The sequence below is a fragment of the Pristiophorus japonicus genome, chromosome 17 (assembly GCF_044704955.1).
Source record: "Pristiophorus japonicus isolate sPriJap1 chromosome 17, sPriJap1.hap1, whole genome shotgun sequence".
Taxonomy (NCBI): domain Eukaryota; kingdom Metazoa; phylum Chordata; class Chondrichthyes; family Pristiophoridae; genus Pristiophorus; species Pristiophorus japonicus.
In genome coordinates, this window is record NC_091993.1 from 90,275,987 (window position 1) to 90,301,934 (window position 25,948).

Consider the following 25,948-nt stretch of genomic DNA (forward strand, 5'->3'; position numbering starts at 1 on the left):
AAACAATGGGGCACCTCCAACAAGCTGCAAGCTCTGCAAAACCTGCTAACCACCATGTGGCAGAGGAAGATCGGTCCATGGTGAATCGAAGCAATTTCAAGCCTCAGAGAGAGGAGGCAGATGCTGAAGTACACGGGGTACACACATTTTCGACAAAATGTCCACCTATAATGCTAAATGTAAAATTGAATGGCTTACCCGTAGCCATGGAACTGGACACTGGCGCTAGCCAACTCATCATGAGTAAAAAGATGTTTGAGAGACTGTGGTGCACCAAGACCAGCCCTGAGCCCCATCCACACGAAACTGATAACGTACACCAAAGAGCTTATCACTGTCCTGGGCAGCGCCATGGTCAAGGTCACATTCGAGGGCACAGTGCACGACCTGCCACTCTGGATTGTCCCGGGTGATGGCCCCACACTGCTTGGAAGGAGCTGGCTGGGCAAAATCCGCTGGAACTGGGATGACATCCGAGTGCTATCACATGTCAATGAGGCCTCAATGTATGAGGTTCTTAACAAATTTCCTTCACTTTTTGAGCCAGGCATTGGAATCTTTTCTGGGGCGAAGGTGCAGATCCACTTGGTCCCAGAGGCATGACCCATTCACCAGAAGGCGCAAGCGGTACCTCACATGATGAAGGAGAGAGTGGAAATCGAGTTGGACAGGCTGCAACGCGAGGGCATCATCTCCCCAGTGGAATTCAGCGAGTGGGCCAGCCCAATTGTTCCAGTACTCAAAAGTGATGGCATGGTCAGGATTTGCGGCGATTATAAAACGATTAATATTAATCATTTCTTGCTACAGGACCAATACCCGCTACCTAAGGCAGACAACCTATTTGCGATGCTGGCAGGAGGCAAGACGTTCACCAAGCTCGACCTGACTTCTGCCTACATGACGCAGGAGCTGGAGGAATCTTCGAAGGGCCTCACCTGCATCAATACTCACAAGGGACTGTTCATCTGCAACAGATGCCCGTTTGGAATTCGGTCGGCTGCAGCGATCTTCCAGAGAAACATGGAGAGCCTACTCAAGTCAGTACCAGACACGATGGTCTTTCAGGACGACATATTGGTCATGGGTTGGGACACCGCCGAGCACCTACAAAACCTGGAGGAGGTCCTCCAGCGGCTGGATCACGTAGGGCTGCGGCTGAAGAGGTCGAAATCCATCTTCATGGCAACAGAAGTGGAGTTTTTGGGGAGAAAGATCGAGGCGGATGGCATTCGGCCCACAGATGCCAAGACAGAGGCTATCAGGAACGCGCCCAGGCCATAGAACGTCACGGAGCTGCCGTCGTTCCTGGGACTCCTCAACTATTTTGGTAACTTCCTACCGGGGTTAAGCACCCTTTTAGAGCCCCTACATGTGTTATTGCACAAAGGTGAGAACTTGGTATGGGGAAAAAAACCAAGTAATTGCTTTTGAGAAAGCCAGTAACATTTTATGCTCCAACAAGCTGCTTGTATTGTATAACCCGTGTAAAAGACTTGTGCTAGCATGTGACGCGTCGTCGTACGGAGTCGGGTGTGTATTACAACAATCTAATGTTGCGGGGAAGTTGCAACCTGTTGCCTATGCTTCCAGGAGCTTGTCTAAGGCCTACAGCATGATTGAGAAAGAGGCATTAACATTTCTGTTCGGGGTAAAGAAAATGCATCAGCACCTCTTTGACCTCAAATTTGAGCTGGAAACCAATCACAAGCCCCTCACATCCCTGTTCGCTGAAAACAAGTGGATAAATACTAATGCCTCAGCCCACATACAAAGGTGGGCACTCGCGCTATTAGTGTATAACTATACCATCTGCCACAGGCCAGGGACCGAGAACTGTGCGGATGCTCTGTCGGCTACCATTGCCCACCACGGGGGTGGAAATGGCGCAGCCTGCAAACTTGTTGATGGTGGCGCAGTCCGCAGACTTGTTGATGGTCATGGAAGCATTTGAAAATGATAAATCACCTGTCACGGCCCGCCAGATTAGGACTTGGACCAGCCAAGATCCTCTGCTGTCCCTCGTAAAAAAAACTGTGTACTGCATAGGAGCTGAGCCAGCATCCCCGTTGAAATGCAAGAGCCAATCAAGCCATTCCAGCGGCGAAAGGACGAGCTGTCCATTCAGGCAGACTGCCTGTTGTGGGGTAACCGCGTAGTGCTACCAAAAAAGGGCAGGAAGACGTTCATCTCGGATCTCCACAGCACACACCCGGATATAGTAATGATGAAAACGATAGCCAGATCCCACGTGTGGTGGCCCGGTATCGACTCTGACTTACCGAGTCCTGTGTACGGCAATGCAGTGTGTGTGCTCAGTTGAGCAACGCGTCCAGAGAGGCACCACTAAGTTTGTGGTCCTGGCCCTCCAGACCATGGTCGAGGATCCATGTCGACGATGCGGGCCCGTTTCTCAGTAAAATGTTCCTGCTGGTGGTGGATGCTTTTTCAAAATGGATTAAATGTGAAATAACGTCGGGAAGCATCGCCACCGCCACCATTGAAAGCCTGAGGGCCATGTTTGCCACCCACGGCCTGCCTGACATACTGGTCAGTGACAATGGGCCATGTTTCACCAGTGCCAAATTTAAAGAATTCATGACCCGCAATGGGATCAAACATGTCACCTTGGCCCCGTTTAAACCAGCCTCCAATGGCCAGGCCGAGCGGGCAGTACAAACCATCAAACAGAGCCTTAAATGAGTCACAGAAGGCTCACTCCAAACCCGCCTGTTCCGCATACTGCTCAGCTAATGCACGAGACTTCACTCGCTCACAGGCTGAGCTACTCATGAAAAGGACACTTAAAACCAGACTCTCGCTGGTTCACCCCAACCTGCATGATCAGGTAGAGAGCAGGCGGCAGCAGCAAAATGTAAATGATGGTCGCGCCACTGTGTCACGGGAAATTGATCTGAATGACCCTGTGTATGTGCTAAACTATGGACATGGTCCCAAGTGGATCGCGGGCATGGCGATAGCTAAAGAAGGGAATAGGATGTTTGTAGTCAAACTAGACAATGGACAAATTTGCAGAAAACACCTGGACCAAACGAGGCTGCGGTTCACAGACTGCCCTGAACAACCCACAGCAGACACCACCTTTTTCGAGCCCGCAACATACACCCAAAGGATCAACGACACCACGCCGGACCAGGAAATCGAACCCATCACGCCCAACAGCCCAGCAAGGCCAGGCTCACCTAGCAGCCCTGCAGGACCAACAACACGCCAGCCCAGCGAGGGCACAGAAAACACACCAGAACAGACATTTGTACCGAGGCGGTCCACCAGGGAAAGAAAGGCTCCCGACTGCCTCGCCTTGTAAATAGTTTTAATTTTGACTTTGGTGGGGGGAGTGATGTTGTGTATCTGTAAAGCATACACTCCCATGTTCCGCCACCAGGGAGCTCATCCCCTGAAGTCCCAAGGGATCCCAGCATTCCTTGGGAGCACTGTTCATAAGCCGGTCCCTAAGGCCTGTTCCTCACTCTGGAGTGTCTTATTAAAAACTGTGTTAGGAACACAATTTCTACCACAGAAAGTTGTTGAGGCCAGTTCATTCGATATATTCAAAAGGGAATTAGATGTGATCCTTACGGCTAAAGGGATCAAGGGGTATTGAGAGAATGCAGGAATGGGGTACTGAAGTTGCATGATCAGCCATGATCATATTGAATGGTGGTGCAGGCTCGAAGTGTCGAACGGCCTACTCCTGTACCTATTTTCTATGTTTCTATATTTCTATGTTACTGCCTCCCCTAGGGAGATGTGAGACCTAGGAGGCTGAAGACATGACCGCCAATGATAGGGCAAAGGGAGGAGGGATGCACAAGAGGATAGAGTCAGAGGAACAGAGTGTTCGGGAGCGGTTGTGGGACTGGAGGAGGTTACAAAGAGAGGCAGGGGAGAAGCTATGGAGGGATTTGAACACAAGGATGAGAATTTTTAAGTTGAGACTTTGCTGGACCAGGAGCTAATGTAAGTCAGCGAGATAGCTGAGCAGGACTTGGTGCAATTTAGGATATGATCAGCAGAGTTTTGGAAATTTATGGAGGATGGAAGGTTGGCCAAGTGAACATTGTCATTTCCAGCTTTGATTATTCCAAAGGCATGGATGAGGATTTCAGCAAAGGATGGGTTGAGGTAGGGACAGCAGCATGATGCTTTGGAAGTGGAAGTAGGCTGCTTTCATGATGGCTGGGATATGGGGTTAGAAGATGATCTCAGGGTCGAATAGGGTGGCACAGTTACAAAAAGTCTAGTTCAGCCTGAGATAGTGGCTGGTAGGGGGGTGGAATCAGTGGCAATGGTGCAGAGTTTGCGGGGGAGCCGAAGAACCATTTCCTGCCAAAGTCTTCCTAGTGTTTAACTGGAGAAAACTGTGGTGACATCAGCGTAAATATGGAAGCTGACCCTCATGTGTGCAGATGATGTTGCCAAGGAGCAGCATGTAGACGAGGAAGTGGTCAAGAGATAACTTTGCCAGTAATCAAGATATTGAGAATAGAAGCATAGAAACTAGGTGCAGGAGCAGGCCATTCGGCCCTTCGAGCCTGCACCGCCATTCAATAAGATCATGGCTGATCATTCAACCTCAGTACCCCTTTCCTGCTTTCTCTCCATATCCCTTGATCCCTTTGGCCGTAAGGGCCCTATCTAATTCCCTTTTGAATATATCTAACGAACTGGCCTCAACAGCTTTCTGCGGTAGAGAATTCCACAGGTGAACCACTCTCTGAGTGAAGAAGTTTCTCCTCATCTCGGTCCTGAATGGCTTACCCCTTATTCTTAGTCTGTGATCCCTGGTTCTGGAACTCCCCAGCAATGGGAATATTCTTCCTGCATCTAACCTGTCCAATTCTGTCAGAATTTTATATGTTTCTCTGAGATCCCCTCTCATTCTTCTAAACTCCAGTGGGTACAAGCCCAGTTGATCCATTCTCCCCTCATATGTCACTCCTGCCATACCAGGAATCAATCTGGTGAACCTTCGCTGTACTCCCTCAATAGCAAGAATGTCCTTCCTCAGATTAGGAGACCAAAACTGAACACAATATTCCAGGTGAGGCCTCACCAAGGCTCTGTACAACTGCAGTAAAACCTCCCTGCTCCTATACTCAAATCCTCTAGCTATGAAGGCCAACATGCCATTTGCCTTCTTAACCGCCTGCTGTACCTGCATGCCAAACTTCAATGACTGATGTACCATGACACCCAGATCTCGTTGCACTTCCCCTTTTCCTAATCTGCCACCATTCAGATAATATTCTGCCTTCACGTTTTTGCCCCCAAAATGGATAACCTCACATTTATCCACATTATACTGCATCTGCCATGCATTGGCTCACTCACCTAACCTGTCCAAGTCACCCTGCAGTCAATTAGCGTCCTCCTCACAGCTCACACCGCCACCCAGATTAGTGTCATCTGCAAACTTGGAGATATTACATTAAATTCCTTCATCTAAATCATTGATGTCTATTGTAAATAGCTGGGGTCCCAGCACTGAACTCTGCGGCACCCCACTGGTTACTGCCTGCCATTCTGAAAAGGACTCATTTATTCCGACTCTCTGCTTCTTGTCTGCCAACCAGTTCTCTATTAACGTCAATACATTACCCCCAATACCACATGTTTTAATTTTGCACACTTGGAGAGGCCATAGGAGATGGCAAGGTCAAGTGGGAGGCTGTGAATATGCTTAGAAGTGTTTTCTAGAGGGAAAAGTTTGGGAAGCTCAGAAGTGCAATAAATTCAGAGGAAATAATTCAAAGAGAGCTTAGATGGAATTTGAAGTCACTGAGGATAAGGAGATTCTCACGCAAAAGCTGAGGAAGGAAAGGAGAGGGAATATCTCAGCGAGAAACATTGGATAAGGCTGGGAGGTGGAGCAACAGACAATGATGCAGTGGTGCAGGCTCGTAGGGCTGAATGGCCTACTCCTGCACCTATTTTCTATGTTTTCTCAGTTTTTCTATGATGAACTTAAAGGCAAGGCAAGGGGTTGGAATAAGATGTGATATTCGAACCCCTTGCCTTGCCTTTAAGTTCATCATAGAGTAAGGGGAGAGACTTTGGAGATACGGACCTAACGGTCACTGTGACAGTTTGGGTGGTGGGAAGTATAGCCAGGTGGGGAGACATTTGTAAAGGGAAAGGTATTGCCACCTGTAAGCTAGGAGTCTGTCAATGTAATGGTGCCAGTAAAACCATCCACAATAAGATGTGGATAGCAAGTGCTAACATTCTGGAGGGAAATACGGAGAGGGGTGGTGATTGTTGATCTACTGGCAGAGTCCAAGGAGGCTCTGGTGGGGTGAGCGGGATGGGAAGGGAGTTGGTAATGTTAGCCCCAGCTGGTGTGATGGGCAGAAAGGTTGGCAGATGGGACAGTTGGTTTTCTGCTCTTAAGGAGGCAGCAACAGATGCCTCAATGGGCCCTCTGTTGAATGCTTAGAGAGGCAGAGCGGGTAGCTGGAAACTTATTCAAGCTTGGGATGGTGGCAGGAGAATAGGAAGGCTGAAAAGCATTGATGGGTTCGAGTTGGAATTTGGTGGGGGTTACAGGGGCAAAGTACCCGAGAGAAGAGAAATGAAAGATTGCATAACTGTGTGACAAGAATAGCAGGAGATAGGAGAGACAAGCCAACAGAAAGTAAAAGAAAGGGATTTAGAAGTAATGGTCTTGGATTTGGAGTGACAGCCAAAATACGAATAGACTCTGAGGGAATTCAGCTTATATGGACATGACATAGATGAGGAGAGCAATTTCCTGTTCACAAACAGAGAACAGGAAGGACGATCTGAAAAAATGCAAAGTTGAAGCCTGAGGTCTTGTGGTGAGATGAAGTTGACTTGTAGATATTCATTATGTTAAGGTCCAGTTCAGTTCATGATAGATTAATTCTATAAAACACCATCACATGATCACTTGAAGGTAATGTTCAAAGCACTCCTTCCACGACACACAGGCACCAAGTTTATGTATAGTTTCAACATACTTCCTATTTGGTTCATGTTGACAAAACTCGTGCTTAAATAATAAAAGTAATGTATATCCTATGTTAGACATTAAGCTTCTTTCTGTGTCTTTGATATGCAGTAACTCTATAATTATTTGTGGAGTTCAAAGGAAATGATGTCTTAATGCTTTCTAACCTTTAAAAGAAGTTAATTCGTTGTAATTATGTAATCTGCAAAATCTGAGATAGCTGAATGAAGATTAGCCCTAAGGGAAATAAACATACCCCAGTAATTTCCATGGGTGTTCTCCCGATCTCCCAACGCAAGTTCGGCAGAAGATAGGCAGAATCTCCGGAGAAAACAATGGAATGAAAATCTGACAGATTCTATTCTGGGCGGGTGCTCCTCTCGGACAGATTACCACCCGTGCAGTGAAGGTGCAAAATTTACTCCTTGTTTTTAAAATGATTTTCTAGTTCTCTCTCCGTATCTCTCTGCTCCAGAATGCAGTGCAGGATATTGCTCAACCAGCGCTGCTTACCCTCACTTTAAGTAGCTATTCTTCGTGAATGAGCTGAGGCAGTGCTTATTGCCAGACTTGTTGACTTTGGTGACAGTCACTGTCGAGCTAAATCTGTTCCGTACTTGCTGCCCCCACATGCATAATTTCTAGCAATTGGGAGCAGGAACCCAACTTGACTTTGTTCTTCTCCCTGCCTAGCCCAGAGGCCAAATTTAATATTTCTCTACCACTGCCTTGGCTCAGATCAGCTAACTTAGCACCGACATGAACTTGGAGCCTTACTGGTCTGTATGGCTCAATGTCACTCCACACTGCACTTTGGCAGAAAAAAAATCAAAGAGCATGTTATTATTTAAATGGAGAAAGACTGCAAAGTGCCGCAGTATAGCGGGACCTGAGGGTACTTGTGCATGAAACAAGTACAGCAAGTGATCAGGAAGGCCAATGGTATTTTGGCCTTTATTGCAAACGGGATGGAGTATAAAAGCAGGGAAGTCTTGCTACAGCTATATAAGGTTTTGGTGAGGCCACACCTGGAATAATGTGTGCAGTTTTGGTTTCCATATTTATGAAAGGATATACTTGCTTTGGAAGCAGTTCAGAGAAGGTTCACTAGATTCATTCTGGGGATGAGGGAGTTGACTTATGAGGAAAGGTTGAGTAGGTTGGGCCTCTACTCATTGGAATTCAGAAGAATGAGAGGTGATCTTATCGAAATGTATAAGATTATGAGGGGGCTTGACAAGTTGGATGCAGAGAGGATGTTTCCACTGATGGGGGAAGACTCGAACTAGAGGGCATAAACTTAGAATAAGGGGCCGCCCATTTAAAACAGAAATGAGAAGAAATGTCTTCTCTCAGAGGGTTATAAATCTGTGGAATTCGCTGCCTCAGAGAGCTGTGGAAGCTGGGACATTGAATAAATTTAAGACAAAAATAGACAGTTTCTTAAACAAAAGGGGTTATGGGGAGCGGACGGGGAAGTGGAGCTGAATCCATGATTAGATCAGCCATGATCTTATTGAATGGCGGAGCAGACTCGGGGGGCCGTATGGCCTACTCCTGTTCCTATCTCTTATGTTCTTATGGTAAGACAACTGAGGCACAGAGGAAGCTACTTTTGTAGATCTTATGTTTTACACTTCTGTCCCACAGCCCTCAAATTATGTCAAACTGTATTTACAAGGATAGAAATTAGACCACATTGCACAGTGAGGTCCAATTGCAATAGTGAGGTCCAATTTCAATACCAACAAAATAAGATCAATGGATTTTTCAGGCACCCTTTGCAGTCACCTAAAACAGGCATTATGCCCCTTACACATGCAAACGAGTGACCTAACACCTGTTTTAGGACGCCTCTGATAAACTGGGCAGTGCAGATTGAGCCTGCTCTGCTGAGGATTCTTCGGCAGCTGCTCCAGCCACCATCAAAGGGTTAGTTTAAAAAAAAAATCATTTATTTCAAAATGTTATGGAGCCAGGAGAAGCAGGAGTATTCTTCCTCCCAGGACTTGCCTTTGGGCCACTACCCAAGAAGCCCAAAATTCATCTTTTCAGGGCTGTCAGAGCCTGTTATGCCAATGAGGTCCAAGACCCAATTTCGGGTCAGTCTCTGGCCTCCCAGTTCATGAGTGCGCTGACTGTGCGCCACTGGTTACACAGACGAAAATGGGCCACCACTAATTTTTACTCTACTGCATTCTCAGAATCTCTCATTCTTTTAACAGCCAATTCAATTTTGGTATTTTGGCAAGACATTTAAATCTAAAAAGTAGTTTGAGTGAAACCTAGTGTAAGCAACATTTGCCTTGTTTCATACATCAAGATCATTAATTTGTCTCTCTTTTCAATAGAATGCTACAAAACAACCAGCTGAAGCGGCTCCCCAGTGAAGCATTATGGGATCTTCCCAACCTCCAATCACTGTAAGTTGTCAAGAATTGCAACTAATAATTACAGGTTAGAATTGCCTGACCCCTGTGTCATCTGTGTTCTGTAACCTTTGTTTCAGAGGTGTCACTAAACCTGTCAAATCTAAAATCATTGGCAATGATACATTCATTTTGGTTCAAAACTGTGACCTATTTTGATGGATGTTACTGTTAAACATAAACATACTTCCAAATGTTTAATGAGATTACAATTTGTCATGTGCTTTGTGACCATAAATCTCACTCCTAGCATTTGAAGAGCATTCCAAACTATTGACGAGCTTCGTGCTGTTTTGTACACAATAACATTGACACCACACATTTATTAAAAGTCACATTCTATGAATATAATGATATATGGAAATCAAATTATTCTTTATTGTCTTCCATAGATGGCTTTTATTAAATTGCATTCTGACAAAAATAAATACATGAATGAATTGCAGTTGGGGATAAATAATTGTGCACAAATATTTAACATCCCTGGCATTACATTTTCGAGACTTCAAATGTACAGCACAACTTTTATAATCTTCAAATGCACAACACAATTAAAGCAATACATCAGGGAATGCTGTGTTTTCAGAAACATAAACTGTCTTCAATTCCTAGGCAATTTAGTCCAGCCTTTTCCAGGGACCCTTAATTGGCAATTAACCCATTGGCAAAAAACTGCCACCGTTTCCCAACCATTTTCTTTTTCACATATTCTATTACTTCTCACATAAACATTTTTATATTCTTGCACCCCTGCTACTGGTGTAGGACTTATGAGCATATGTATTCCATTTTACAAAAACAATCTTCTGTGCAAACAAGAAGGCTACACTTCTTATGTACTTGACCAAATGTTCTTTCTTATTAGTTCACTAGCTTAATTTCCAAAAGTAGAGAATAAAGATAAAGAGGTGCTATTTCGATCAACCTACAATTAGAGAAAGCTTTGCATGTAACAGTAGACTGTACCCAAATAGAAAAATGGGATAACATTCACATGCTCAATAAACAAACATTGCCTTCATTACACTTGATACCATTCAAGGGCATTGCTTTCAAAATCAGATAAGAATGAATGTAAAAAGTAGGCTGTAGATAACAATACCCACATCAAGCAATGAGCTACAATAAACGTTGTGTCTCCTACCTCCTTGTTTTTAATGCAATTGTGATGGGCCTTGGTTATCTTTTCGTTCTTAAAGGAAACAGTAATGCCTTTGTGTTCAAAGCAAAGTTGAATGCCAAATGTTCACTCCGATCTTGAGAGGATGATGAATCTATTTTGATGTCACTATGTTCAGCCTATTAGAATATATTCGGTCGGACAACACCCAGAGCCCGGTGAGGTAAATGCTACTGTGGGGTTTTAAGCGTGGGTTTACTGGCTGGTAACACCTGATTCTGCAGTTGGATTCCACAATTTTTGGTCAAACTTACCCCGAACACAGCTTCTTCTTGAAAATAGCTTGGTTCATAACTACAAATAAATTGATGCTGTTCATTTCTTTTCATAGACTTTAAAATGATTGAATTGTACAAAATGCCTGCAACATAATGGATGATACTTGGATGTTTTCCCTAGGAATTTTCCCAATAATCTAACGTGCACAATTCTCATTCCGAGCCATTAATACTGTTTTTTTTACTCCAAATAGCTGGTCTCATCAATGTTATTTCCCTGCAGTCTATTCGGTAAATGTGCTTAAATTACTGCAGCTTAATAAGACAAAGTATCAATTTCTGGAGCAATCCGAAGTGACTTCCAACTTAATTTAAAAACGCATTTACAAACATCCTCTTTTAGGGGAACTTACAATACAAAATATGGGTCCAACAATAGAAGTTTTCCTTCTATTGGGTTTCATGGTGCACTCGTTCTTTAATACATCTGGGAGAAAATTGCCAACCAAGATACAGATGATGCTGGCTTCACAATTCTCAAATGAGCTGTTTAACTGGTAGAGGAGTTGAAAAAATCATTCATCCAGCTCGTCACCAAGTCGGAAACAAAATGCAGTTCCAGCTGAAAAACAACCATAAATATTAGTTTACTGAAATGTAGATTTTCTTCTGATGGTTAATGCATGCAGCCCTCACCCAACACCTTCTAACAGCCCGTTTCTAATGAGAAACAAAGACAGTATATTAAGACAGTGAAAACATACTTCATCCATAGAAGGATGACTATTCCATTTGTTATTCGTTCTTGGGTTCAATTTACATATGTCTATTGAAAATGAAGAATAGAATCATAGAAATTTATAACACGGAAGGAGGCCATTTTGGCCCATCGTGTCCGCACCATCCGACAAAGAGCTATCCAGCGTAATCCCACTTTCCAGCTCTTGGTCCGTAGCCTTGTAGGTTACGGCACTTCAAGTGCACATCCAAGCACTTTTTAAATGTGGTGAGGGTTTCTGCCTCTACCACCCTTTCAGGCAGTGAGAACTTTTAGTTTTGGAGCTATAATGACCCAGTATTTGACAAGAACTTACAATGTTTTATGGATTTGGGAGTTGGCAAAAGGAAGTATAGTTTAAAAAATTCCCAGAATATCCCTATCTGCCTGAAAACAATGTGTGTGTGCAGAAAGGAAAGAAAATGTCAACTCTCCTGAAAGTGTGTGTGTGTCTGTACTGTGAGTCTGAACTCACCTCAGGATAATGTGATTCTAGTTCTGCCCCAAAGCATTAAGATAACTGAAAGAGAGAATAGATTTAATTAGGGTAATACAAGATATTTGAAATGGTCAGAACCCTTCAGAGGCAAAAACGTTTTGCATTCAGATGAATGTTCTTTTCCAGCTGTTTCTGCAGTTCCACTAGAAAAAGGTAACATGTATTTTAGATTACTTTTCCAAACAATATATACTGGCCATGATATGTCCCACTCACTGCTGTTTCTCAGTTAACCATAATAATCACTATGGCTGATTATTCTTCTACTACTGCAACAACAACAACAACAACTTGTATTTATATAGCACCTTTTAATGTAGTGAAATGTCCCAAGATGCTTCATTGGGGTATTATGAGATTTTTAGAAGTTGACACCGAGCCGCATAAGGAGAAATTAGGGCAGGTGACCAAAAGCTTGGTAAAAGAGGAAGGTTTCAAGAAGCGTCTTGAAGGAGGAAAGAGAGTTGGAGAGGTTTAGGCAGGGAATTCCAGAGCTTAGGCCACAGAAGGCTCGGTCACCAATGGTTGGCCGATTATAATCAGGGATGCTCAAGAGGGCAGAATTAGAGGAGTGCAGACATCTTGGGGGTTTGTTGGGCTGAAGGAGATTACAGAGATAGGGAGGGGTGAGGCCATGGAGGGATTTGAAAACAAGGATGAGAATTTTGAAATCAAGGCATTGCTTAACCGGGAACCAATGTAGGTCAGCGAGCACAGGGGTGATAGTTGAGCGGGACTTGGTGCGAATTCTACAGTAAGGAGTATTATGCATCAATAACACAGAGCAGCACTGCTGCCAACAAAATTTAATAAAGCCATCCTATAGTATTTACAAAGTAATATGCTAGTTATACTATACAGATCACATCTTTGCAAAACAATTTTGTTTTTTTCATCAACACAAACTCTGCAATGTAATTTGAGTCGCCCAAATCACATTTAGGACAACATCTTGAAAAAACCTCAAGTAGTTAGATTTCTGCCACTTCAGCTTCATAGCAGCTGCAATATAACCTTTCAAACTTCATTTTTAATCTGTATATTGTTAGTAGAGCGCTCAGGGACACTTGACTCTCTGCAAACATTAAAATGTAGCAGACAGTTGAAGCTCTGTATAGTATGCATAGGCTTAGCTCCACTTTCCCTGCCCAGAGCTGACAGATGTCTGCTCATTCTGCCTCATTCTCAACAGGTGCTATAACCCCATAGTATAAATCCGCCCTTGTATTATAACTAACGGATATTCTGGAGTGAGTTCAAAGACGAGAGTCGAATCTCAAGGTTCAGCTACAAACCACGAGAGTGAATTAATTCATGATGTTGTCTGAACACCTTCAGTTAGATTACTGCTCCCAGGTGTTCTGCTAAAATGTCAACAACTGATTAAAGACTCAATTGAAACGTGGATAAAGGAAGTGCTGATATCAAATTCTAGTTAACTAATAACTATAATTACACAATGTTCTCAAGTCTTGTAATTAAGTTATGTAATAAACCATGTTCTGGTTAAGCAGAAGGAATAATAAATGTAAACTTTATTTTTTTAAATTATATAACAAGATCTATTTTGAATCAATCAGAAGGAAATAGAGCAAACAATTTGTTATACTTAATCCTATTCCTTCATTTTAATTTGAAACAAGTGCAGACTATTGCAGGGAAAGAATTGCTCTGGTATAACTTGCTCACTGAGAGAGAATTGCACAGTTCAATGTTCTTTTGTGGAGCAATTTGACTTCAACGAGTCATTCCACTTGCTCTTATCCTGTAATTGCATGGATTAAAAAGTCTAACTGAGGAGATAAAGGGAGTTAAATAACTCCTGCCGCCGCCCAAATCTGCAGCCACCTTTCCCAGAACTTCATGTTTGAATCCCTCTAATCGGGTTTCCGCCGCTGCCACTGTACTGAAATAGCCTGTAACTCACACCAAGTCCTGTTCACCCATCACCCCTGTGCTCGCTGAACTACCTTTGCTCCCGGTCCAGCATCACCTCGAGTTTACATTTATCATCCTTGTTTTCAAATCCTTCCATGGCCCCAACCCAGCCTATCTCTGTAACCACCTCCAGCCGTACAACCCTCCGAGATCTCTGTGGTCCTCCAATTTTGGCCTCTTGCTCAATCCCAACTTTGATCACTCCACCAATGTAGACCATGCCTTCAGCTGCCTGGGCCTAAGCTCTGGAATCCTTTCCCTAAGCATCTCCGCCTTTCTACCTCTCTCTACTCCTTTACGATGCTCCTTAAAACCTACCTCTTTGACCAGGTCATAATATCTCCTTATGTCAAATTTTGTTTGATAACGCTACTGTGAAGCGCTTGAGACATTTTGTTGTGTTAAATACGCTATATAGATGCAAGTTAAGTAAAGTCAAATATTTTAAATTAAAAAGATTAATCTTGTTTGGAATGGGAGCTTTGAAAGATAACAATTGGAAAGCTTTTCAAAGGCAGTTTAAAAATGTCAATCATTATGCATTGTCCAAAGTCAGATTCTTCCATTTGCAGACAAATTGAAACCAGATCATGTTCTTTCGTTTCTTTAGTATATGTGCTGCCAAAGCTCTCATGTCCAATATATTGGTAATTTTGCTTAAAGAATTTTCTAGGACTGTTACATCCTGTCTCGGTGTACAAAGGTAATCTTATGGGCTTTGCTTAAGTACACAAGCAGAGAAGAGGAACAAACCAGTACAGTGAGTGCAGAAAAAGTGGTGAGCAAATAAAAAAAATGATGGCCCACAATTTGCAACTTCTATTTGCTGGAACTTACAGCTTCGGTTGGGGCAGGGGAGGCGTAAAGCGGGTGATAGTGGATCGGCGTCAGAATACACCCCGCCCGATTGAAGGCAATGGAAAGGAAAATCAGATGGCGTGTATAGTGGACAGCCATTTTGTGACCCCTGAGGTTGAAAGTTGTTTCTTTGTTAATATAATCTGTAAAAGGCAACTTACACAGGCATTAAAAATGCAAATTTAGTATCATCATCTGATTCGAAGATAGTTGTCATCTAAAATCCAATGGCCAGATGCTCTGTCTGGTTGCACAACATTGGGATATGCAGTTGTTACCTGTGATGTAATCAAAGACCAGAGAAGATTAATTTTCCTCCCAGCACTAATGTTGGTGAAAAAGTTGACGAGTACAAAGTGGGGAAACCTACTCTAAACTTGCACAAACATTCTCATTTAACATTAATAAATGGAAGAAAATACACCTCAGCTAATTATTCACTCTCTCTTTCAATAAAGAGGAATGTTCTCAGCACATCATTGCACATAAACATACAGACCTGGAAAAGACAAACATTTCTAAATATTTTCTTCATTTGTATTTATGATCAAATTAAGTTAAGATAATTGAAAATTAACATGGGGTATAATGATGAATAATGGTTTCCAAGAAATATGTTTAACATTCATATTTCATTTGCTGTTTAAGAATATCTAAGAGGTGTGTATCTGTATGTGTATATTTCATTATATTCCTTGTCAATTTTACATTGGAGAAAATATCTATACAGGTACAACATCCGAAATCCGTAATCCTCAGGACTGAGTCTGTTCCGGTTTTTCGGTTTTTCCAGATTTCAGACAAGAAAATCAATCATCTGAAATCCAGAATCGTCAACCGAATCCATGCCGGGTTTTGAGTGGCGAGGCCCGAAATCCAGCAAAACCCAAAATCCGCCACGGATTCAGTCGAGAATTCTGGATTTCAGACTTGATTTTCTTGTCTGAAATTCGGAATCCTCAACTGAATCCGTGCTGGATTTTGGGTTTTGTCTCAAAATGTCTGGTTTTCAGACAATAATTCCGCACGACTCCATCAGCTATGCGCAAAATGTCCAGTTTTCGGACAATTTCGGTTTTTGGAGTTCCAGATTTGGGACGTTCCATTCTTGCACGTTGGCTCTTAGACTGTCGATCAGATATGCATGTTTATAGACAATTCATTTGGGTAAATTGTTTATGCATGTAAATCTTGTTGAAATATTTAAGTATATACGTAACAGACATTAAATGGAAGAATTCAAGCCTTTATTTTTTCTGAAGGAACATAGAATTTTTTTTCAAAATTGAACACAAATGTACATTTGTATATTGCCTGATGTAGCATTTTAAGAAAGGTGGCTAGTTACAAATATCATAGCACTATCATTTGTATTACATTCCCAATACCCCCCTCCTCTCCATCACTTCAAAACTACATCATAATTTCATCAATAAATCAATGGTTCGGATTTTGCGGTCAGAGTAGTGAAGAGTTGGCGCTTGCCGCTGACCTTAAAAAAAAATAAAGCTGCCCACAAAGATTTAGCAGGCTCTAGAGCATCAATTTGCCCTAGTCCAATGTGACTTTGAATCTGGCACCATCTATAGGGGACCTGTGGTGTCCAACAACAGAGAAGTCATCAAGCAGGCTGATCAGATTTTTCAGGGCCAGATAGCTTGGTCAGCAGCAGTACGGCATTAAAAATCAGTTACACCTCATTTAACAAGGCTTAACATTTTCAATGGTTTTTTACAGCGAGAATCGTGCGTAAAATGTTGAAGTTCACATCAAATCACTCATTCTGTGTTGATTGCATCTGCAAAGACTGCATCAGTGTGCCCTGTGCAGGAGCAGAGTATCACTGACAGCAACTTTCGGATTTCCCGTGTTTATCTGTGCATGTGCAGATGCCAGAAGTAGCTGTCAGTTTCACAGAGTAATGATTGCAAGCATCATCATTACAACCACAAATTCTGGGCCAATACTTCAGCAGTAATTTTGCAAAGAGTCCTTTGTTGAGGAATTCTAAGATCAGGAAGTTAGAGTCAGTGTTCTATCATTGTATTTTCTGCCAGTATGTTTTCCATAATGATTTTGATTATAGAATTTTAGAAGCCCTTACCAATGGAAGTAAATTATGGCATTATAATGACTGACAGTGTGGTATTGGGTGGGAACTTGAGAATGTGAATTTTCGGTTCAGACTGGTGGTATTGGCACAGTATGACATAAAAGTTAGTAATGTACTGAGAATATCAAAGACTGAGTGGGCGCACTGTTTCTTGGCTAATCTGTCATCTGTATGAGCACTGTGAGCTCCAGAGCTCTCTGTCTGAGCCTTTATAAACAGCTTTAATTGTCCTTAAAAAAAAATCAAGTATTGGAATGGGTCATTTTAATTTTACATGTTTACAAAGTATCCATGTGGTGCATACAAGAAATGTTGCTTTTTTCAATTCAACTTTTATTCTGGTAAATGATTTAATATCACATATTGCCAAGCGTCGGAGGGTATCCCAGCACCACAGCACAGCTAATGCTTTCTGCAGCTGACTACTAGGAATCACAAGAGATCACTTCCATTTTCTTTCCCCATAGTATCATCATAGGCGGTCCCTCGAAACAAGGATGACTTGTTTCCACGCCAAAAAAGGATCAGTTCACAGGCGTTTCGAATGAAGGACCCACATGGTCTTGACAGAGCTAGGTCTTGGTCCAGTGGCAAGGATTACCCAAGACGACTGGAGACCAGCTTTGCTGCACGGACCTAGTGCGCACATATGTCGCAGTGTGGGCTGGCCCGTGCTGCCCCTGGGCCCCGATCACATCCCTCCACAGTCTCTCGCCGCTCCTTCACCCCGACAGGGGTGTTACGCTCCCGATGACAGTGTATGCAAGTTCCCAGTTTCCGCACAAGCATTAAGGTACACTTGACAGATCTACCAAACCAAAAGTAAAATCACTTTAGCTGGTGCAGAGTTGGACTATTTGCCCAACTACTGCCCACAAAACTCTTACGGTTGGTGAAAGTAAGTGTAGGGGCTGCCTTCACCAGCATTAGGGTTATATAAATCTTAAATTAAAAACGTAAAATTAAAAAATAATTCACAAACACTTAAAATTACTTTATGCAAATTCTGACGCAGATTCAAATCTTTATAATTATTTTCAAAAAATTAAATTTTGTATTTTATATTTTGAAGGGACTTTTAATTAAATTTGAAAATGAGAACATTTATTTTAGAGTTGATTATTAGAGTTCATAGCAAGACTCTGTTGAATGGCCACTTAACTCAATATGGCTTCGATAGAAAACTGAACAAAACGAGAATGCGACCTATGTACATCCTTCATTCCATGACTTGCTGTTAGTGCTCAATGCCATCTTGTCGTTAACAGTAAGGCTTAAACTGCATAGTGGCATACAATGTATGTGCAAAGCCAGTTTCCATGTGCTAACCATCTGTCAGCTGGATGCTTGGCATCCTGGCACTAACGCACCAAAAATGTATCAAATTGAAAATATTTTAGACAATTTTAATCCCTGGTAAGGCAATGAGGATCTGTACATTTCTATTTCTTGCTGGTCAAGTGGGATGCATCTCTTGTTTGGCAGTCTGATGGAAAGGGGAATATATCCATGCTCTTGAGGCCTAAGGAAGCATTGTACAATGGTCTAGATTTGCAGACTCTTCAGTTTCTAAATAAGTGAATCTTCCAAAGCCAAAAGCAAAACCAGAAACTTCTGAATACTCATTGCTAGTAAGTAGAATGATCATTTAATTTTCTGGGTTGTCATGTACTTCAAACATATTTAAAATAATATAGAAACAATGAATTGTTCATTCGGCCTTGAGTGTCTTTCAAAAGAGACTCTGCTGAGTATTTTATCTTTGATGGATTTAAATGGGCAGATTATTACTGGAACAAAGGTGCAATACAACTCAAATTGTTGTTCTCAGTTTCAAAAGATAAACAGTAAAACATTACCAAAGCATTTTTGGTACAGCAAATAATCAGTGGATACAGTGGAGTAATTATTAGTATCTACAAAGTAAGTCGGACTGTAAGCTGCCATTTTGTAGACAAGACAACAAAGCACTATCTTATATTTTAAAGTAATAATGAATGTGACCATTGTACTTCATCACTAATAAGCTGATAATTTCGATATCAATTTCTCAGGAATTAAACTTGCTGATAAACGCTCCGCTCTTATTGTAAAAATTATCAACTAAAGATGTATTTTTCTGAAAATAGTTTTTTCCATACAAATTCTGCAATTGTAATTTGAATAACATTTACAGAAAACTTCAACTTAACAGATCAGCAGAATTCTCTGAATAGGTGCCGAAGACTATTAATCAGTGCACAAAAGTTTTATTAAAAACTACTGTAAGATTAGAGTCCCATTATGGTGCTGAATTACATTTTTTCTAGTTTAATGATTGATTAGAATATCCTAAGCTACCAAAATAACCTGCAGGATATTTGTTAAAAAAAAAAAGTCCAAAACTTCAATTAAAATCTATTTGACTTAAGTTGTTTCAAATATAGTTTTTGGTTTGGAATTGTTGGAGATGAGCTCAAGCATAGAGGATTGCTCTGATAACCATTTATACACACACCTTTGAAGATCAAACTGTAAACATGCTAAAGTGTTAGGTACAGATTTATAACCCTGTAATATTGTAATTTTGTGGGTTTGATTCATGAGGTCCTCAAAGTATCCAATTTTTTTAGGATATGTTGATGCCTATCAATCAAAATGATGAATGTGTGTAGTTTTGCTATAGATGATACCATTTTGCTATGGGTGATATTGTTTTGCTATGGATGATGTCATGCAACACAACTTTATTAGTGGGACTGACAAAAGAATCAGCCAATCACAATGCACCTAAATTAATAAATGTTCCGTTCACACTTCTCAAGCAACTATTGAGCAACATAACTGGAATAAATTATAAACATTTTGTTTATCCAGTTTGGAGTGTCGAACAGTGGCTCAGCTTCAAATTCAAAAAGCATATATCTACAAGCTTGATGTGAATTGTGTCGTGAAGAATCTTAAGAGCTTTTTTGGCACGGCAGGGCAGTCACAAGCATGCTCTGGATATAAAAAGCTTGCCAATACTTGGTGGAAGGTGAACTTGGCTACTGTTAAAAGCTGGATGACAATCTGGAAGAAGTTTGACCACCCCCACCCCCCTCCTCGGGTAAGGCAAGACATTTCTGTCTGCAGTTTCAGTCCAGAACTCATTTAGGTTCAGTCACACAGGACCCTAAAGAGGGAGTCAGTCAGCCTTTTGGTGAGCATGTCTCTTTGCCAAAGATCCTCACATGATGAATAAGCCTGCAACAAGGCTTTGGACTAGGATGTCTAGAGTTTCAAAGTGGCTGATGCATCACAAGATGACCTACGTAGATACAGGTGCAACGTCTCAAATCCGGGGCTGTCCGAAAATTGGAATTGCCCGAAAACTGGACATTTTTGAGAAAATCCCAATTGATATTCAGTAGATCGGAATCCAGAATTATTGTCCAAAAACCGGCAAGCCTGACTAGTTATCGGTTTCGGGGATGCGGAGGATCCTCTTCAGAGAAATCTTGACAGATCGGAAAAGTCGGTTTTCGGCGCATTGGCCTATAGATTTTCTTGTCTGAAATCCGGAAAAATCCGAAAACCGACACGATCTCGGTCCCAAGGTTGCCGGATTTGAGACATAGGGCCCAAGTTTCGAGCCACGCCTAGAACGGCGCAGTCCCGACCTGGACGCCCGTTTTTCGCACCACAAAGTGCACCTAAAAAAAACTTCCAGATTCTCCAGCTCCCTGCAGGTCCTCTGGCCCTCGGCACAGCGCAGCAGGAACTGTAGGGGGCGGAGCCAGGTCCCTGCGCTGAAAACAGTGCCGGGATCTCTGCGTATGCGCGCTACAGTGGGCGCGCATGTTCAGTAGCTCCAGGCGCCCAAAACTGTGTGGGAGGGGCCGAAGCACGCAGCCCCTAGCCCTGGCCGAATGGCCTCACTGGGGCTGCGTGAATAAGGCTCCTCCCACGGCCAGTTCCTGCTTCCTCCCGACCCGACTCGACTCCCGCTGCCCGCCTCAGGACCGGACCCGACACCGACCTGACTCCCGCTCCCCACCCCCAACCCCCACCCCCGGACCGGACCCGACACCGACCTGACTCCCGCTTCCCCCTCGCCCCCCCCCCGCCCCCGGACCCGACCAGACTCCCGCTCCACCCCCCGCCTCCGGACCGGACCCGACACCAACCTGACTCCCGCTCCCCACCCCCCCCCCCCCGCCCCCAGACCGGACCCGACACCGACCTGACTCCCGCTTCCCCCCTCCCCCCCGCTCCCGGATCGGACCCGACCCGACTCCCGCTCCACCCCCCGCCTCCGGACCGGACCCGACACCGACCTGACTCCGGCTCCCCCCCCCGACTGGACTGGACCCGACCCGACTCCCGCTCCCCACCCCGCCCCCCTGCCCCCGGACTGGATCCGACCTGACCTCCCTCCCCAAGACCTGACCTCCCTCTCCCTCCCTCCCCCCGACCCCAACCGAACCGACCTCCCTCCCACCACCCCCCCCCGACCCGACCCAACGCCACCTACCTGTAAATCTGGTGCTGGGGACGGGCCCTGCCCGAAGTCTCGGGCCCGGCCCGTTCAGCCTCCCTCCCCCTTCTCCTTTCCCCCCCATCTCCTTTCTTCCCCCATCTCCTTTCTTCCCCCATCTCCTTTCTTCCCCCATCTCCTTCCTTCCCCCATCTCCTTCCTTCCCCCATCTCCTTCCTTCCCCCATCTCCTTCCTTCCCCCATCTCCTTCCTTCCCCCATCTCCTTCCTTCCCCCATCTCCTTCCTTCCCCCATCTCCTTCCTTCCCCCATCTCCTTCCTTCCCCCATCTCCTTCCTTCCCCCATCTCCTTCCTTCCCCCATCTCCTTCCTTCCCCCATCTCATTTCTCCCCCTTCTCCCATTCTCCCCCCTCCCCCCTCCCCCTTCTCCCCCATCCCTTCCCCTTCCCTCCCTCTGCTCCCCCCCTCTCTCCCTCTACCCCCCTCCTTCCCCTCCCCTCGCTGTCAGAAACACGAACACAGACAGACAGAGAATGAGAGAGACACACACAGACAGACAGACAGACAGAGACACTGACAGAGACACACTGGGGGGGGGGGAGGGGGCGGCATCCCAGCACACTGTTGGGGGGCTCCCGGTGCTGTAGTCGGTAAGTAGAAAATGTTTTTTTTATTGATTTAAAAAAAAAAATATTTCTTATTAATTTTTTTTTGATTGATTTATTGGTTGATTTATTGATGTATTTATCATTTATTATTGATGATGGCTCTTTATTTCTAAAACTGAAGTGTTTAATGTTTGTAAACTTCCCTTTAAACTCCTCCCCCCCCCAATCATTCCCTACGCCTGATTTGTAACCTACGCCTGATTTTCTAAAGTGTAGACAAGGTTTTTTCGAGCGTACAAAAATCTTCACTTACTCCATTCTAAGTTAGTTTGGAGTAAGTTTTCACTGCCGAAACTTTGGAAACAGGCGTAAGTGGCCGGACACGCCCCCTTTTGGAAAAAAAAATTCTGTTCCAAAGTGAAACTGTTCTAACTGACTAGAACTGGAGCAAACTAAATGACGAGAATTCCGATTTCTAAGATACTCCGTTCTACACCAGTTGCTCCTAAAAATCAGGAGCAAATCATGTGGAAACTTGGGGCCATTGTATCTGTACTTCCATTAAGCTGAAGGCAGTGTGATATAGCTAGTGAGGAAACTCTGCAGCTTGGCATTACAGTTGCTAGAAAGCAACAACAACTTTTATTTATATAGCACCTTTAACGTAGTGAAACATCCCAAGGCGCTTCACAGGAGTATTATGAGAAAACAAATTTGACACAGAACCACATAAGGAGAAATTAGGGCAGGTGACCAAAAGCTTGGTCAAAGAGGTAGATTTTAAAGAGCTTCTTGAAGGAGGAAAGAGAGGTAGAGAGACGGAGAGGTGGAGAGGTTTAGGCATCGAATTCCAGAGCATAACGCCTAGGCAACAGAAGGCACGGCCACCAATGGTTGAGCAATTACAGGTATAATCAGGGATGCTCAAAAGGGCAGAATTAGAGAAGCGCAGACATCACGGGGGGGTTGTGGAGCTGGAGAAGATTACAGAGATAGGGAGGGGCGAGGTCATGGAGGGATTTGAAAACAAGGATGAGAATTTTGAAATTGAGGCATTGCTTAACCAGGAGCCAATGTAGGTCAGCGAGCATAGGGGTGGTGGGTGAGCAGGACTTAGTGCGAGTTAGGACATGGGCAGCCGAGTACTACCTGACATCCACACTTGATGTCTATCATGACTGGACTGCAGAAAGATAAGTAGTTGTTGCTGAAACTTCACAACATGTACTGGTGGAATCACCATTCAGTGCGATGTGGTTTGCAACCATTTTGTGGTCAGGGGGATGGTGACAATACAATCATAAATTTTATGGTTTTAATGCTGTTCAGGAGGAGTTCCTGTCATCTGCTGTTTGCATAGCAAGCATTCAAATCTATAGTTTTGAATGGCCAACTATGTTTTGTTGGAGGGTAGTGAAGCAATGTTTAGCTTATCTGAGTAGATATTCCAATGGGTAAAAGTTCAGGGACTTTTTAAATCCTTTTGTCAAAGTTGTGACCAGAATGCAGCAACATTCACTTATGAATACACAATAACCAGTGGACGTTGAATCTTTCACTTGCTCTGTATGCAATAGTTATGTGTGCATTCAACACATTGTTAAATTTCAATATTATTACACATCCAAAAATATAATGCACCATCAAAAAATTGAACAAAAACGTGCAAACAATTAAAGGAAAAAAAACTTCACTGATGCTTCAAGCACGACTTTTGTGCCAAAGGAAAAGAAAGTCTAAGTGAAGCCAAGCTATAGAGCGGCAGAACACTATCCTTTGGCTATAGCATGATTCCCTGCATTTGGATGTGATTCGAGGGGCCTATCAGAGTGAAGGCTCTAATAATTCATGGGTGTCCATTTGAAAAGAAGCTTGGCTTTTACTGAAGTGTTAAATATCGCATATGCCGCTTCAGAAATGACTAAATCCACCTGAATTTCTTCCAAAACTGGCCAGAACAGCGATCAATTTGCGGACTGGCTTAATCAACATTTTATTTTGAAAATCTTTTGCTTTTTTTCCCTCTTCCCTTAGAGTATGTTCCATGCCCCATCTCAAGCCAACAGAGTGAGTGCTGGTGGTGATATAATTAAATCTTCCCATCCATTTCGTCAAGTAACACCAGGTCTGTCCTGAAGGAAAATATTCACCTTTCTATTTGACTGTGCTGCAGTGGGATGTTGTTCAAGTTAATCAATAATGCTTTTCACAAATGCCAAACAGATTTTCTCATACGAGTTTGCTCAGGTTCGTTAGGCCATTTTTGAAAATGCGAAGGATCGTCAGGGAAGAACTAAGCCTGGATTAAATCACGAGTGCTTTCTATCAAGATTCCAACACTTCTTATAAATGTTGACTTTTTTGATAAATTTTTTAAAAAGAGTTCATTTTTCCCCTTAGAGTGTCCACAAAGATAGCTGATGAAGGAAGTGGAAATGTTATATTATTGCACTTAGAGTGCATTCTTCTGAGGCTAGGCTGAAGGCATCTTGTTCTGGCAGAGTCGAGGTCGGTTTATTCTACAGCCATACCGACCTGGGAGTACGGGATGTTGAAACTGAATGTCTGAAATTGAAAATATTTCACCTCACCTTTTTAAGCTTACAAATTTTGGAGGTGGGGTAGCGGGGTGAATGGGGAAATCCTTGAGTTTGTAAATAATGTTGGTATGACTGCATTTTGCTAATCTTTCAAATATTCAGTAGTTAATAAAATATGCACATAGTAATTTGACTGTTCTTACTAACCCAAAGCCCTATGGTTCGTTTGAATCAGCACACAGCTGCACAGCGTAAATCACAGCCCGGGGCACATAACACGACCAGCGTATTGTATACTTGGTTTAAATTGAGGTATAACTTATTGATTCTGCATCTAAGCTCCACGTAGGAAGTGCTCAGCTCTTCACAGACTAAAACAGACACCTGCCAAACATGTTTAAAGAGATAACACTCCATTAACTTTATGTAACCCTCCTCTACCTGATACGCATTTTAAAATGTTATTTTGGTGTTCTGCCAAAATTAACTGAAATTGATAGAATCAAAGCCAGCGTAATCACAATCCATGACTAAACTCAAGGTTAGAGTATTGCACCATAAAACTCAAAGGTTGAGCTTCTTTAATGCTGGAAGTCTTTTCTCTGAACAAGTAAGTCTTCTTTATGCAGTGACTATATTATATATAAAACCGCCTTTGTTTCTTAATGCAACTATATCACTTACGCATTGAAATATGCAAGGAGTTAATTATTAGACAAGGGTAATTTATGATTTGTCAGTATTAATGAGATGTACAAGGAAATCAGATTTTTACTAAAATTGGAATCAAGCCACAAATGCTGATTTTCAAAAAGCAATTGGAATTCCAGTAGATAACACATTTTGAATAATACAAATATAAAAAGATTTTCTAATGTTATGCAACCAACACTTGAAGTGAGCATTCCCCTTTTATAACTTCTATGATATCTAGTCAGACCTTTTATTTGAAGAGGGTCACATCCGCAGGTGTGTAAATGCTTTCTCCGAATGTATCATTGCTTTAGGACATAGAGATGATTTAAATGTTACCATTGCATTAAATACACTGACACTGTAAAACGCTATAGGATTTTTGATGCATAAAGTAGCAAAGAAAAGTTGGTGCTCAGTTCTGCACGTTCACCTGGAAACCTTTGATCGTTTTAAAATAATGTTTAAGCCTGTTCTCCGAAACACATAAATTAATATCAAAGGTGGATGAAAGGAAACTTTTAGACTACTTATTGCCTAAAGAGATGGTAAAAATTTAACTAAGCTCCCAAGGGCTTCATTTGGAACTGGTTACTCAAGCTTATTGCCTTTGATCATGTGTTGGGGTTTCATAATTCATA

The 25,948-nt window shown here is 42.9% G+C and overlaps 1 protein-coding gene across 2 annotated transcripts in view; it reads left to right on the top strand.

Moving 5' to 3' along the window:
* The window catches only part of LOC139227850 (leucine-rich repeat-containing G-protein coupled receptor 6), a 158,515-nt gene that overhangs the window by 68,279 nt on the left and 64,288 nt on the right, over positions 1–25,948 (top strand). For both annotated transcript variants that reach the window (XM_070858932.1, XM_070858933.1), the window contains exon 3: positions 9,346–9,417. In XM_070858932.1, the coding sequence (XP_070715033.1) occupies positions 9,347–9,417 (71 nt within the window). In that variant the 5' untranslated portion in view covers position 9,346. The remainder of the gene's footprint in view (positions 1–9,345; positions 9,418–25,948) is intronic.